Source organism: Tetrao urogallus (genome assembly GCF_951394365.1).
Source record: "Tetrao urogallus genome assembly, chromosome: 8".
Taxonomy (NCBI): domain Eukaryota; kingdom Metazoa; phylum Chordata; class Aves; order Galliformes; family Phasianidae; genus Tetrao; species Tetrao urogallus.
In genome coordinates, this window is record NC_136821.1 from 29,452,745 (window position 1) to 29,468,648 (window position 15,904).

The following is a 15,904-nucleotide window of genomic DNA, read 5'->3' on the forward strand; positions in this document are numbered from 1 at the left end:
TTTAGAGTCACCTCCTGCAACCACACGCTATTTTCTAGCATTTCCAGCCACTAGCCTAGCTTATTTTTCACATGTCTTTTCAAAGAAAACATCTTTTCCCCCACCATACAGCACAAATGCACACTTGCTCACATCAGTGCTACCAACTGCCTGTCCTACATTGAGCAAAAGTCCCTTGGAAGAGAATACATTTTATTGCAGGGCTTTTTTTGTAAGCAAGAAGCCAGCTGTAAACGTGCTTTTTCTGTTCTTTGTGCTAGACATCGTTAAAAAAAAACATACTTAAGTGTTTGTCGTAACAATTTCTACCCTGGAATCTTCTTGTGCCTTTGGGACCTTTCTCTATGAAAAGAATTAATGCCTACACAGCACTGTAGGGCAAGTGCACAGCTGTCCTAGGACCAACCAATTACTGCGTGTAATCACAGTCTCCTTCTAGCACTGCAGAAAGCATTGGGAGCGAGAGAAACCTGATCAGTGGTTTCTTACCTCCCAGCAGGATCACAGCCTTGAATCAGTACAGGTGCAGCGTGTGCGTGCTTTTTCAGATTTATATATGAAGTTGTATTCTACAATGAAAAAAAAAAAATATTTGGGAAACGGATGTTAAGGTTTTCACTTTCCTCGTGTAACGCTATAACCGGATGGAAAGTACTGTGATAATAGCAGGGATGCAAAGACTTTGGCTGCAGCAAACGAGAATGAGCCCAAACGTAACAGCCACAGATAGAGAATGGAAAGAAAAGAGCTTACCTTCAAAATGCCTTAGGCAAGCAGAAACCTCCAACAAGAGATACCCTCACCTCCCCTACCAACCTTTAAATGAGGACTGGGAAGGAGGGGCTCCACCCCTCACAGTCACTCAGATGCATTGCATGCACCTGAACTCCTGGAGTTGGCCCTGCCTTCTCACCAGGTGCTCCATCACTGCTTCAGGCCGTGACTGAGCATTTCCACTATGCCTGGTTTGCTGTGATGGTTTCTGAGTCCAAGCACAGTCTGAGTGTGCCCCTCACCCCTCCCCCCCCATCACCAGGTGCCTTGGCTGTCCCAGCCCTGCACCACGGTGTCACAGCAGGTTTAAAAAAATGCTGGTTTAAAAATTCTTTACAGAGACTCAGATTTTACTCTCAGAAGCTTTAGTTCAAAGGGCTTTGTTTTCCTACAGCCAAGTTGTGAATGCAGTCCTTAATTTTCTCTCCTCTGAGAAGAGGCTGTACTTGCAGCAGAGATGGGCAGGACAGCCCTTCCTGCACAGCAAAGAGTCATGGTCTGCAGCACAGCATGGGCTGGAGATGGAGGCATCTGTAGGACTTTTTGGGGAATGGCTGGGCCTTGTTTCCTTAGACTGTACTATGCTCCATTCCATGCTCATGCCTTATGCTCATAAGCAGCCAGATCCATCCTATTTAAACATAGGCTCTTGAAAAACGAGATATAGCAAATTAATCACAGCAAATTTAACATAATAAGAGCCCCTGGTCAAATATAAAACAAACCCTTGCCTTCCTATTGCCGATGCAAAGCGAGGGAGGAATCCAGTCAGATTTATAGCACCGCTTCCGTGCTACAAAAATAGCTACATTGAGCATTCTAAAAATAAGCCAGATAAATATTTAAGGCCCACTGCTAGTCAACGGAAACCCAGTGCTGAAGGCACTCAGCAGGAATAGCATGGACAGGATGGGTGAGCTTCCACCGAAGGCACTGCTGGAGCTGGAACTGAGACACGGTCACCTTCCCACACTCGTTGCCATTGGTCCTCAGGATCCTAGCAGGTTGCTGCTGCCCAGGGCAGGGTATGAGCACCGTACCCCAGGAGGGCAGGCCCCCCCCATTTCACCACAAGCATCAAACATAGCCTCCATCACACTAAAAGCACCAACACTTCTCTTTGTAGATCATTTTTCTCACCGAAAAACAACGCGGTATTTTGCCCGTGAAATATTTCAAACTAATGCGCTCCTGAAAAAACAGCTGGAGATGAACAAAATAGTCTCAAATGGCTTTTCTGTCTAATTTTAACTCTAAGAGACCATTTACATCAAATAGAAAGACAACATAATGTACCTGATAATAAATTGCATTGTTTGTGAGGGTACTTATGGAACAGGAATTATTTGCGTTGCCGGCGTAAACATTCAACAGAACCCGCCAAAACATGTGCAACTATTTAAGAGGGAACACGGCGGTTCTTCATCCTCAGGAACGGAAGGCAAAAGAAAAGCGCTTCACCACGGAAAGGCGCCGCTTTGTTCTGACCGCACAAGGGCTGCCCGTTGTGCTATTTTTCCCTTTTTTTCCAGGAAGCCAAGTATTCAGCACCCGGATCGCAGAGCTCCAGCAGTCGGTCCCTCTTCCTTTGACGCTCACCTCCTACGACTGACACAACCCAGCGCGCACACAGCAGCTCCGAGGGGCAGCACAGCCCTCCCTTACCCTGCAGCCTCACCGGCAGCGGGCAGGAGGGCAACGCCCGCATCCCTGCCAGCACAGCTACCCTCTGCTGACGGCAGGAGGAAGAAAAACACATGCACACAATGAAAAGAAGCGTCCTGAGTCACCCGGAGCACACGCTGAGATGGCGGTGGCGCTCCTGGGAGCTGAGCTTTAGTTAAAAAGAGCCGCGGGCGGGCGGTGAGCATCGCCTGGCGGGGTGCAGTGCCCAGCACACAGGTGCTGCCGTGCTCCCAGCGCCGGGCGAGCTGGTGAGGTTCTGCCGGCACGGACGGGCTCCTGGCTGCCACTGGGACGCGGCCGCAGCTTCAGCAGCGGCTCTGCGAACATGTGGAGGCGCGGAGAGGCTCGGCGCTGCACCCGGCAGCACGCCCTGCCTGTGGGAGCTCTACGAGGGAGCGGCAGCGCCTCGCAGGGGCCCAACGCACGTGGCCCAGCCGGGAAGCAAACAAAACGCAGCGTAATGAAGCGCAATTCATGGCAGGAGAGTAAAGAGCCCCTTATGAAGGCATCCATGCGGCGGGGTGCTGCTCCCCGCGGAGCTCAGGCCGTGCCCTGCCCACCGCCGCCTCCCCCCGCACACACCAACCGGGTCAAAGCGGCACGAGAAGGGACGCGGCCCAGCACGCAGCCAGCCCCGCGCCACGCCCGCCCTCGTGGCCGCCCCCGCCGGCACCGGCCCGCCCTCGCCGCGCTCTCGCCGGGCCGTTTGAGGCGGAGCCGGAGTCACCGCATGGGTCCGCGGCGGCTGCCCTGGGCCCTGCTGGGGCTGGGGTTGGGGCTGCTCCTGCTGGTGCTGGCCGGGGCGGTGCCGGCCGCAGGTACGGGCCTTCCCTTTCTGCCGGGAGGGTCGGGCGGGGCCGGGGGGTGAGGTTGCGGCCGGGGCCGCCTCCGGGAAGCGGCGCCGGGAATGGTTTCCCTCCTCGCGCGCCTTCGCGGGCAGGGCCTGCCGTGCCGGGCCGGGCCGGGCCGGGCCGGGCCGAGCGGGGCTGAGCTGAGCGCACCTCGGGCTGCGGCCTGGGGGCTGCGGGCGGAGAACGGCGCTGCGGCTCGGGCTGCTGGGAAGCTCGGTGCGGGACGGCTGAATGCAGAGCCGCTCTGTGGCTGCAGGAGCCGGAATCGCGGCAGTGCAGAGGTCAGGAGGGAGCTCTGGGATCACCCCATCCATCCCCTGGTACGGCAGCTCGCACGGGCGGGCGTCCAGGAGATCCTGAGTATGTCCAGAGAAGGGACCCTACAGCCTCCGGGCAGCCTGTTGCTGAGCTCTGCTACTGACAACAAAGATCCCCTTTGTGTTCGTATGGAACTTCCCACATTCCAGTCTGTTCCCGTTAGCCCTTGTTCTATTGCTGCATGCCGCCAAAAAGAGCCCAGCCCCATCCACCTGACTTCTGCACCTCAGTTATTTATGAGCAATTAGGGCCACCCCCAGCCTTCTCTTCTCCAGGCCAAACAACCTCAGGTCTTTCAGCCTTTCCTTGTATGGGAGGTGCTCCAGGCCCCTACTCACCTTTGTGACCCTCAGCTGGACTCTCTAGGAGATCCCTGCCTTTTTTGAACTGGATGTGGTGATGTACACTGGCCTCACATAGAGTAGAGCAGAGGGAGAGACAACCTCCCTGACTTGTTGGCCCCAGAACCGTGATTCAGGTCTGCAGGAGCCATGTGTAACCCCCAGAGTTGTTTCACCTCTCACATGGAAGCTCCCAGGACTTATCCTGCCTCCTTTCAGCCCTGTGCATCTCAGTCAGTGCCTGAGGAGAGCGGCACTCAGCCCATCTGAAGTACTGCACTTCCTGCTGTGGGATCTGGGATGATGAGCATTTGTTCAAAACTTCACAATAAAAATGCCCACACTGAAAGCTGAAACCAATATACTTCAGCAGGATCGTCTGTAGACACATTCTAATTCTAGGATGGCTTAATAAACTTAGATAAGAACATGCATGCAAGTATTTTTAATTGGTTTAATTAAATTGTTAAGAAAACAATTTAGGCTGGGCTTAGCTCTGTACAGAGCTGGGGCAGGCCTGTACCTGCCAGCAGTATTCTCCTGTCCAGACTGAGTTTGCACTGGTGGTTTGCTCTGGCCAAGTGCTTACTTGGCGGTTGAGAGATTAGGAGACTGTTTCGGCAGTTACTGCTGAGCTTGGCTTGGCCCTACGTTTTCTATTCAGAGAGCCAGATGACTCCCTCTGTTCTGATCTGCATTCATTTCATTTATTCTGCTCTTTAATTACGTTCCTGGAGCGCTGCAGTAAGGCGCTGTAGGGCAGATGTTGGTGCACAGACAGGATTTCATGCCATTCTGGAAAGCCTGCTCCATGGATGAGTCAGGGGCCTTTCTCCCAAAAGGCACAGGGGGTCACTTAGGTTTCAGGAGAGCTGCACTGTCCCTGTCTCCAGACCCCTGGGAGCTGTCAGCACAGTGACCATACTGACACGCGGCTGGAGCACATCAGGAGAGCACAGTTGAAGGTAGAAATGAGGAGGAGTTCCATGCTTCACCGTGAGAACCGTGTTGGAAGAGAACAAGTGCTCTGCCTGCAGTGAGCGCAGTGTCACGTGTTGGGTGACTGCGGTACGTGAGCCTGTTTACCTGCTGGTGCTCCCACAGTTACATGCAGCATTGGTAAAGCATCAATGACAGTGAGGCTACGCCCACATGCACCAGCAGGGAATTTGGCCCAGAGGCCTGGTCCTGCGCCACGAAAACACGGGTAGAGATGCCAAGCTTTCACTGATTGCATTTGTAAAAAACCTCACCATGCATTATTTTTTTTTTCCCCAAGGTGTTGCAGTTTAGTTAGAGCCTAAATTACTTGATTAGACGTGTCATTTGAATTCTCGTCTAAATCATGCTGAACATGCTACCCTGCAGCCTAGTCTTTATGTTCTATTATCTGCAAATTGCTTGTGATTTATTTAAAAAAATTAAAAAATAAAAAAATTATATTTTGTACACATTTAAAGTGAACTTTCCCTCTTCAGGTAGAAGCTGTAGCTTTCTGGAAGAGGGGAATGCCATCCAGAAACTGCAAGAAGACTGCTTTTGTTACGTGCAAAACAGAATCATGCACTTACAGTACATTTGGTCAACTTTGCAGGTAAGAGCTCCTTTTGGGGATCATCCACATGTTCTATATGCAGCCCGTGGCCTTTTCTCAGCTATGTATATGACCAGTTATCAAGATCAAAGCAGCACCTCAGAGCACCATAAAAGTACAGCACTGCGATCCTTCACACCCAAACTGCTTTCCCCTTATTAGGAGGATGTCAGGCAGACTTACAGTGTCACAGGGGGATGCCAAACAAACATTAACTCCCTTATTTTGATGCACATCTTTCATACTAATGGACCGTTGTTAACCTCAACAAGGATTTTTGCACCTCCAAACATCTTTACACAACTTCTAAATTTGAAGATAAAATACACTGCTGTGAACCATGTATTGTAGCATCCCTCTTCTGTCCATAACATAAAAATTGCATTGTTATCTACAAGAAGAATAAAGCCAACTGCTTACAGCTCCAGAGGGGAATGAGGAAGGGTATGGACATCAACAGTATAAGAACAAAAGGTGTGTCAGGTTGTTACTCTGAAAGTTAGACAAAATAGACAAATTCTGGCTGTTTTTTCATTTGGCTCGGAGGATCACCTTACAAGAAACGTGCTTAGTAACAGCAGAACAATATAAAAATCTCATGCCACTAGAGACAATAACAGGGTAAGGAAGTAGAGGAGTATGTTTGGTTCTGTTCTTCCTGGGCAGCTGTACTGGACAACGGAAGGGAGCAGTTTTGCTGTGTTTGCTAGAGAAGCTGGCTCTCAGACCTGGAGGTGGAACATGTCTTGTTCTGTTCTTTACCCCTCTGTCCCTCATACACACATTGCATTGTTATCTACAAGAAAAGCAGTACAGGTTGTTAGGTTAAGGAGGGGAATGTGAAAGAGAATAAACATTTACAGAAGAAACCATGGTCTGTCAGACACTGGGTTTTGTTAGAACTGTGTGCATGGGCAAGTGTGGTGGTGGAACCAAACCCCCAGAGCCTGCGTGTGGGGGCAGGGCTTTGGATACAACTGTGCTTACACGGAGTTCTCTGAGTCACACCATAAGGCCCAAACAATATTTGCACAGTACTAATAACCAATATTAAACAACTAAAAATTGTAGTGACATTACTTTCTGTGCTGATCTTCATTCGCATATGCACGGTGTACATGTTGTGCATCTCACAAAACAAATACCGCAATGATTCTGAGCTACAACTCTGTCTTATTGTTTGATTTAGGTAAAAATAAACAGCACAAAAACATTCAGGTTTGTGCCTACTCCAGAAAAAAGCAACTGTCAGAATTCAGAAACTGTGTTCGAGTTTGCTGCCTGTGCTGTTCAAATATTCTGGCAACCAGAGACATCCACAGAAACTCTCTTAAAGGTAAAGCAATATGGAGAGGACTTCTGCTTCAGAATACAGCCCTTCGAGGAAGAACTGTACACTGTGAGCATAACACGAGAAAGTAAGTAAAACAGCTTCCTGTTTACATTACAGACAGATTGATATTGCCAGCATTACTGCCTGTACCATACCTTCTGTAAGAGGCCTGAAGCTTGTCTGCTGATATTTAATATAATCAGTGTTTCAGAATGAGTTAGTCTAAAGCCCCTTTCTGTTTGTTTTCTTTTTCCCCTTTTTAGTGCTAGATGGAAAGCTCTTGTTTTTGTTTGTAGCTGGAATTTTTCTGTTCCATTTTGCAAACAGTCTGAGCAGGTGAGTACTGGCTGCTGCGCTTTCATGTTTCTTTCCCAGAGTCTGTGCAGCTTTGGTCTGTTCTCAGAGCTGAAGGCACAGTTCTCTGGGAAAATTAAATAAGGAAATGAATGTATATCTAAACATATATTAAATATATGAATATCTACCTGGGAGCTTTTGCCATAGAACTGCATTAGGGTTCTATGTATCGTGACATCCTGCGCTGGGTGACACCAAGCCAGTCCTCAGAGAGCAAGAGTGTGGATTCAGGAAAATCCTCTCCTTTCTGTAGGCCACTGAGGTTAGCAGCAGCTGAGGGATGCTGCACGGCTTATAACTGGTGCCTTGCTGCAGGCAAAACGCTTGGGGTGAGGTCCTCTGGGGCCTGGCCTGCCTCCGCCTTGGTGCCAGCCTTTCCTCACCATTCTTTTGAAGCACCCTTGCGTAGCCCGTAAGGGAGGATTCTTACTGGCATAGCAAAACACCTGAACCATGACTTCAAAATGAATCACAAAGTAATTGGCAGGAGAGACCTTTAGAGCAAGCAGAGCAGCAGCAGTTTTCAGACTTAACCAAATCATATTTTTAAGTCAGATTTTTATCAATATGCCAACTTAGAAAACCTTGCTTTTTTCCCACTTTTAAATATATAAGCCTACTCTTGCAGCACTGAAGCATACAGAACCACGGTGTTCATAAGAAAATGATGTGACAAAAGCCTATCATAGAATCCTCAGAATTGAAAGGGACTCTTAAAGGCCATCTAGTCCAACACCCCTGCAATGGACAGGGGCACCCACACTAGATCAGGGTGCTCAGAGCCCCATCCAGCCTGATCTTGGATGTCTCCATGGACGGGGCATTCCCTACCTCTCTGGGCAGTCTGTTCCAATAAACAGTCTGGTAACAGTTTCAGTGATTTTATAGTAGTAATTGGATTTTTTCCTTTTTTTTTTTTTTTAACATGAATTTAAAATCTAAACCAAACCTATTACCTGTATAACTGACTTATAGTTGTGTTCTTACTGAAGATCGCTGCTGTCTTTACAAATGTTGGCATTTTTAACCACTCACTACTTGGAAAATACTTCTTACAACATTCTCTCTTGTTTTCTTCCAGGAGCACCAACTTCTTTTACCTGTCTGGAATAATACTGGGCATTCTTGCTCTGTTAATTTTTGTCCTGCTGGCACTTAAAAGATTTATTCCGAGGGTAAATCTACATTTGTAAAACAAAGTAATAATTATTATCATTATAATAATAGAGGAAGTGAGGAGTCCAAGGCCAGATTCTGACGTTGCTCTGTGTGGGGAACTCCACTGAAATGGGTGTGGGAGTCAAGTAAATATAATTAGGTCAGAATCAAGTTCTAATTAGCTTGCTGCCGAGTTGAAGGAGAGTGTTGGTGCAAGTTTATTGGACTGGAGCTAAGCTTGCTTTTGAGTATATGAATCAGTCTAAATCAAAATGTAATTTTAGTGGCAGTTGGGACAGATTTTCTTCCATTCAGCAGGGAATTAATTGTAAGGAGATGTGAACTTTTCTTTCACCAAATCTTTATCTCCGTGCATCGTTCCAGTATTGCTGAGTTACGTTAATTGAAAACACACTTCAGGAAACTTAGGTCATGACACTGAGACACAGCAGACAAAGACAAAAGGTGCAGCTGCTCTGCTCAGACTTGATGCTGTGTACTTGCAGCAGAGCACCGTGTAGTTCAAGTCTGACACAGAGCAGAAGCCTGCAGGTCTGCCAGAGCCACATTTGTTTTTGCCTGTGAATTCCTTTGCACACCGTGGTCTTGAGTCTGACTGAGACTCCCAGACTTTTTTTCCCATTTTTATTTTGTCAATTTCCAGCGCAGCACCTTCTGGATACTATTGAGTGGCTGCTGGATGTCCTCTCTCTATCTTATCTACTGTTTCAAAGAGAATATACGGTGGTTGTGGTCTGAACACAGGATCTACTTGTTGGGTAAGAATGTCAAACTGAAATCTGCAGTGCGCTTTTGGATAATTTGGTGGTTAGATGAACACCTGCCCATTAAGATATAAAAAAAAGTTACCGCAACTCATTTATGGATTACTTTTTTTCTCCCGAGCCAGAAATGCTCTAATATTCCAAAAGTTTCTAATTCACTCACTAGGTATTTACTCACATTATATCATTAAATGAAGAGTTTGATCTAGTGCGCCAGGAGCAGCTGAAACAGCAGACTTTGCATTAAGTTGTCATTGACTTGCCATAGCGTGCTCTCCCTATGACAGCAAAAGGGCAGCTACGATGACTTACATTTTGCTGAATATGGGAACTGGAAGCACAAACTGCAAACTGCTTGGCAAATCTATTGCTCTGGCACCTGCCTCAGCTTTCTTACAGTGGAAGAGAGCTCATGTGCAGCTCTTTCAGCATTACCCGTAAGCCTTTAGAACGCACAGCTCGTACAACATAATGCAGGTAACTACAAGCACAAAACCAGCACGCTGTGCTACTCAGCAGTTGCAAGCTTAGTCAACCAGCTAGTAAAGTTCAGAAGGGTAGTTTCCATCTGTTCCTCCATGATGTTGTTTCGTGTTTCCACAGGGTACTTTGTGGCTGTTGGAACTATCAGTTTTGCCACTTGCTATCAGCACGGACCGCTTACCAGTGAACTGAGTATAACCTTGTTCACGTGGACGCTGCAATTAACAGCCTTTGTTTTCATTTACTGTGGTGTCACCATACCTCAAGTTGCATATGCAGTAATAGCAGCCATGCTGTGCTCCAAAGGCCTGGGTTATCCCCTTGGTGCTGCCTGGCACATAGGCAGGTGCGTATGTATTTATGAATGTCCCGTGTCCCTTTATGGCCAGGAAACATTACTGCTCATAATGAAAAAAAGCCTTACACTTCCTTACACTTGGATAATTGGTAAATTTCTATTGCCTTTTTTTTTTTTTTTTTTAAGCAAATGTAAAGCTACAGTGGAAGAAGTCTAAATCCCCAAGAAAGACATATAATTACTTTCTGTTTGGCAGTTACAAATACAAATTTTGTTCTATGGGAAATGGAGAAATATGACTGCGCTCTTAAGTACAAAAGTAGCACCTTCTAGTCTGCAGCATATGGCAACCAAAACATTTCTGTTTGGTCGACTGATCAGACTGCAGCAGTAGTGCTTTGGTTTCACACGGTGCGAGAAAACCTGCAGGTACTGAATCGTACAGGATGGAAGTGCATGTTAGAAATGGACAGTCCTTCCTAAGTTAGATAGCTTTCAATATTAGTGTTCAGAGACTAAAAAGCTGTTTCCACCAAAACAGTGGTTCCCATTGATTTTAGTTCTCCAGGGATATCATCATAGATACGTGTGTCTATGTTTAGTACGTGGAAACAGTCAGTTATCACTGTGGAGACATTCCTCCCTGTATTCCCCCCTGTATTCCCTGCATGTGCTCCACTTACATTGTGGCATTTGAAGTTGGAACTGCTTTCGCGATGTAGATCTTAGTTTGCTAAGTACTTCTGTTAGCAATATGGGAACAACATGTTTGCTCATCCTTGAATTTAAAGCATGTTTTATCACAGATGTAACACTCAAATGAAGATTCTAAAAAGCCCTCACAGTTTACAGCTGCTTGTTACCTCCAGTGATGACACTCTAAGTGCAGACTGTTCCACAGCTGTAGACTTCTGCTGAACCTCTTAAGAACCACAAGCAGGCAAAGGTTAGAACCAAGATAACTGAAAGAGTAAGAAACAATTTATCTTTTAGTCTCACGCCATGCTTAGTGTTTGAAGAACATACCGCTTTGCTCCTCTGCTCTTTCCAGATGGTGCAGCATGGTCCCTGTTGAAGTATTATTTATTTTAGTTGGAATTTTTCATTTATCAAGAGCCGATTTTGCCAGCAGCTGAGAAGCAGTGTTTCAGCTGCAACGCACTATCAATACTGTCCTAATGTAAGCAGGTTCCATTTGCTCTGAAATCAGTAAGACGTGACTAGGAGCTCACAGAAGTCACAACAAACCTGTTTTACCATTAAACACTGTGGATTGTTCTCGGGGTAGGATCCCTTCTCATTTTCAATGAATTGATGCTTCCATAGAGCATACTGAAATATGGCACTACAGATCTTCCTTAAGAGAATAAAAAAGCTTTTCTTTCCTCTCTTGAAACACTAAATAGTAGCACCAAGGAGTGAGGCCATGATGCCTGATACACAGCTCAGAGCAACAGATATATCAAAATTGTTAAGAATCTTGCTTTCATTATTAAGATTAGCACTGATTCCACTAAGCCAGGAAGACCTTTGTCATTTGACCTGACCAAGGGCTGCAGTTCATTCTTTCTTTGTGGGGAAATAAGGAGGAAAGCTGAGTGCTGCTGGTTGGAGCAGGTGTTTTTATACAGAGCTGAAAGTTTTATGGGCATCCAGCCCTTGCTTATCTTAACTCATGACAACATTTAAATGGAAAGCAGTCGACAGAAGGGAACAGAACATGGCACGCTTTCTAATTGATACCTAATTATATTATACATCGCTACGCAGCAGCTAAAAAAACATCAGATTGTAAACATTTTGGCCTCAGACTACTCAGTTTTGTAATTTGAAGCAAGATTTAAGCTATCTAGTAAACAACATGAACAACTTGTAACAGAGCATTGCTTATCTTTAAATTTAAAATATGCACACTGGGTTTTGATTCAGCCCGTGTTTCTGGAGAGACTCATTTTGCATGCTGCACCTAAAAATGGCTGAGCAAGTAGACATCTCTTCTGAGATTTTAGTCTATGCGTATACAATAAGGAAGCCTCATTCTGTGGAATGCTGGATGACACCTAGAGTAAGCAGCCTTGCAAACACAAAGCATCCTGAAACATTAACACAAGCTTGTAGCTTTTCTTCATAGGATAAACGTGATTGAAGCACGTTCATAGCAGATAGTAGAGAGAATGGATGGACTATAATTATATGCCAGAAGACTTCAGAAATACTAACTGCTATTTCATTTCATTTTAGAAAAATGAAGAATCACTTTCAATCGAAAAAGTTAGTGGTCAGATGCCTTACTGAAGAAGAGTATCGAGAACAAGGTGAAACAGAAACTGTCAGAGCTCTGGAGGAGCTGCGCTCGTTCTGCAAGAACCCTGACTTCTCATCATGGTTGGCAATATCCAAACTCCAGTCCCCACACAGGTAAGAAGATGTGGCTTTTCTAAGAGAGGAAACACTTGGTTAGACAGCAAACTCACATACTAATTCAGGCACTATTCCAGGTGAATTTATGTCTTGCATGCAGTAAAACATGGGGCTAGTTTTATCTACCTGAACAATGCTACTAAAGATTGCAGCCACATCTCTAAAGGATACCACTTGCTTGTGGTATTAAACCCTGTTTGTTCCTCTCTGACCATAAATAACTCTGGGAGCTTGCAAAGGGACACAGCTAATTCGTGGTAGTGGCAGCTTTCTCTGAAAGGTGCAGGCTTCCTACAGTGCCTAAGCAAGTTCCTACATGGTGACCCAGGTCACCATCTAACCATTGACTTGCCCCTTTCTTCAACTTTTACAGCACTACACTTCTACACTGAGCAAAATCAGAGCAGTCTGAAGATACATGCTCAAGCATTTGCTGCATTGAGGTCTTCGACTGCCAATCTGCACAGCCAAGCAAACCTATTACTTGAAGTATCAACCAGTACTTAAGACTGCGAAATACCAGGGTCTGCACCCAAACAGGATGGCAGGTAGAAGAGCTACTCCAGATAGAGCTTCAGTGACAAATGTAAGACAAATACAGGTTGTGAAGGAAAGAGTCAGATTAATGTGGCCAGGAAATCTTGCAGAATATAAAATTAACCATCATCTCAGTACATTTCCTTCAAAGTCAAAACCTGAAGATACTAGGAGCGCAGTTTCACATCTCAGCCAGCCACAAAGACTTGGCTTCTAACACAGAACCAAACGTCACGACTTCAAAGTAGCCCCAGTCAGCTTGGAATTGGATGAATAAAAACTGATTTTAGAAACTTCATCTTCTTTGGACGGGCACACAATCTCTCTGTCAGGTTTTAGAGATTAACTGTTGAACTGATGTTTGCTAAGATACTTGCCTTCTGTAGCATGATTAAAAGATACAAAAAGTGAAAATTCACTGCAGTACTGTTAACAAAAAAACCACACAGAGCAAGCAACTTAGACACTCTTTTTATAGTCATTACTTAGTTAATATTCTTCTAAGTCGTTCCTATAAAAATACAAAAATTTAAAGAACCAGAAGTCTGATTTTACATTTAATATCCCTTTAAACTTCCTATGGAAGATAAGTTTAGCACATAGGCAAACGTATGAAACAGATGCAGCCCCACCCTGTTCTCCATATAGACTTACAGCGCTTCCAAGAAGAACAAGGTGACACCATTCATCTTGCAGAAATGTTCAAGTCTAAAATGCAAATTATTGATCAGTTTACCAGAACTGATGCAGAATGTAGCTGCAGTTCCTTTTCCTTACATTTCTCTGATGCTGTCGACACTTACCCAGGTGTCAGAACTGCCGTCTGTTCCCATGAGCTTGCCAGAAACCTCCAGTTCCATTCTGCATCTTCAGTATAGTTGTCCACTGCAAGTAAGATTTGCGGTGAACTGAAATGTAGGAAGTGATGAGTTGGTGCTTTGTTCAGCTAAACCTCCTGTTTGGAGTTTACCTGGAGCAGATGCAGTTTTCCCAGTCTGCAACTCAGTTAACCAAAAGCAGGAATTCTTTCAGGGCTTCAGTTCAGCTTGCCTGCAGCATGCGTGCAGCACCAGGAGTAAGGTGATAGCACAGGAATGTGGGAGTGCTATGTTCTCACCATTTTCCCCATCATTAGCAGTATCAACTTACCTGAAATTCTTAGACTTTGTCCCCAGTACTCTACAGCTTTTAATTAAGAAATTCAAACACAATCTATTCAGTGATAGAGGTGCTTTACTCTGGATTACCCCACAAGCAATGAAGAAAAAAAATGAAGTCGGATCTTGCTTAATCACAAGACTCTGCAGAGGGCCTCCAGAAAGAACAAGAGTTACTTGTGTAGGAAGGACTGAAGACAGAAAGGAAGATGAGGCAGGGGAGCAAATCTTCAGGGGTGTCATCATCCTTTTGTCACTCTTCACTCTCTGTTTTACGTGACACTGTAGCTCATTCTACAGCTTCAGGGGTGACCTGCACTGTCTGTAGACACACCCTCACATCAGCCCTGCTTAATTTGCTGCTTCCCCCCACATTTGCAGTGTTTTTTCCATTTCCAAACTGATCATTTCTCCCTTTCAAACTTTGGCAGGTTTGCAGGTTTTGTTTTGGGATCTCCCCACGTCTCACCTGCAGAAACAAAGGCACACGATGAAGAATACGGCATTGGGAGCTCCTTCCTGGAAGAGCAGCTCTTTGAGACGAGGACAGAGTCTGACCAAGATGAGACAGCCAGCTACATCCATGAAGAAGACCATGAGAATGAAGATGAAATACATGAACAGATTTCATTTCCATATGCTACTGAGCTGCTCTGAGCTTTGGAAACTACCCTAAAAAAGGGAGAGAGGGGAAAACACATTAATCCTGCAAAGGAAGGTTTGCAGACCAAGAACTCACTTCTGGTGATTTCTTGTGGATGCTTGGGGACAAACGAGTATTTTTCAATAACTGTTTCCTGCATCACTGATATTGCACAATTAGAGCAACAGAAAGAAAGCACAGGGACTGCTCAAGCGAAGAGGATGTCACACTATCAGTGCTTGAACTGGGAAGCGTTGCTTATTTCCAAAGCAGGTACAGACAGCAGCCTGTCCCACCACAATGCCTTCCTTTGCCAAGGATACTACCTCTAAACGACAGAGCATCTAGGCCCTGCTCATTGTCAGGTCCTCTGTGCTGAGCACTAGAGGGAGAGGAAGCCATTATTAGAGCTCTATTTTCATGAAGTACCCTAAATATTAGCAAATTTAATAATGTTCTTAGTTTGCTGATAATCACTTTACTGCTCATCTGACTTTTCAGTGATAGAGATCTACAGGTTTAACACAGCTGAGTGACATTTGTTTGCTCTTCTGGCTCAGCTTGCTATCTGCTAGCTTCACTTTACCTCCCCCTTTTGTTCTAAGCTCCTCTTACTTTTTAAACTCCTGCCTCATTTTTCACCCATCTGCTTTTAATTGTTGTATTCCTGGACTCTGCACTGTGCTCATGCTGTACCTTGTTCTTTACACGTCTTCGTTTCCTCGCACACTCTTCTTCCCCATTCCACAGGCCTTTCCTTCTCCATCTTTAACAACTGCAGGTGGTCCCCCTGGTTCATCCACCTGCAGAGATCATTCTCTTTATTTCTTCAGACTGTCCCCCTGTCCTCATTTCACTGTTTTCCTTTGCTGTCTCCAGACTGCAGAGAGCACAAGACCGTTAATTCTCTCATCATCTGCAGAACGTATCAGCGGTTGAAGGGCTGCCTTCTTAATGTGCCCAGAGATGCAGCAGGACCTCAGCAGTGTGAGTTTCCCTACTGTCTCTCTCTGGTCAAGAGAGAAAACATGCTGCCTCTCTAATGGTACTGCATTCTGAGAGCTCCTCTGCATAAAACATGACCCAGTCTCTGTTTGAAAGCATCATTTAGATAGCCCCTCCTTCAGTTGCTTCAGGATTGCTTCATTGTGGAAGGAAGTCTTCCACT

The 15,904-nt window shown here is 45.6% G+C and overlaps 1 protein-coding gene across 1 annotated transcript; it reads left to right on the forward strand.

Moving 5' to 3' along the window:
* Positions 1 to 3,190: 3,190 nt before the first annotated feature.
* On the forward strand, positions 3,191 to 14,750 carry NEMP2 (nuclear envelope integral membrane protein 2; the record flags this gene model as incomplete). Its single annotated transcript, XM_079538847.1, has 9 exons — positions 3,191 to 3,278; positions 5,449 to 5,564; positions 6,754 to 6,982; positions 7,161 to 7,233; positions 8,336 to 8,429; positions 9,077 to 9,191; positions 9,801 to 10,026; positions 12,220 to 12,396; positions 14,525 to 14,750. The coding sequence occupies 9 exons, from the start codon at positions 3,191 to 3,193 to the stop codon at positions 14,748 to 14,750; spliced, it is 1,344 nt and encodes a 447-aa protein (XP_079394973.1).
* Positions 14,751 to 15,904: the final 1,154 nt, after the last annotated feature.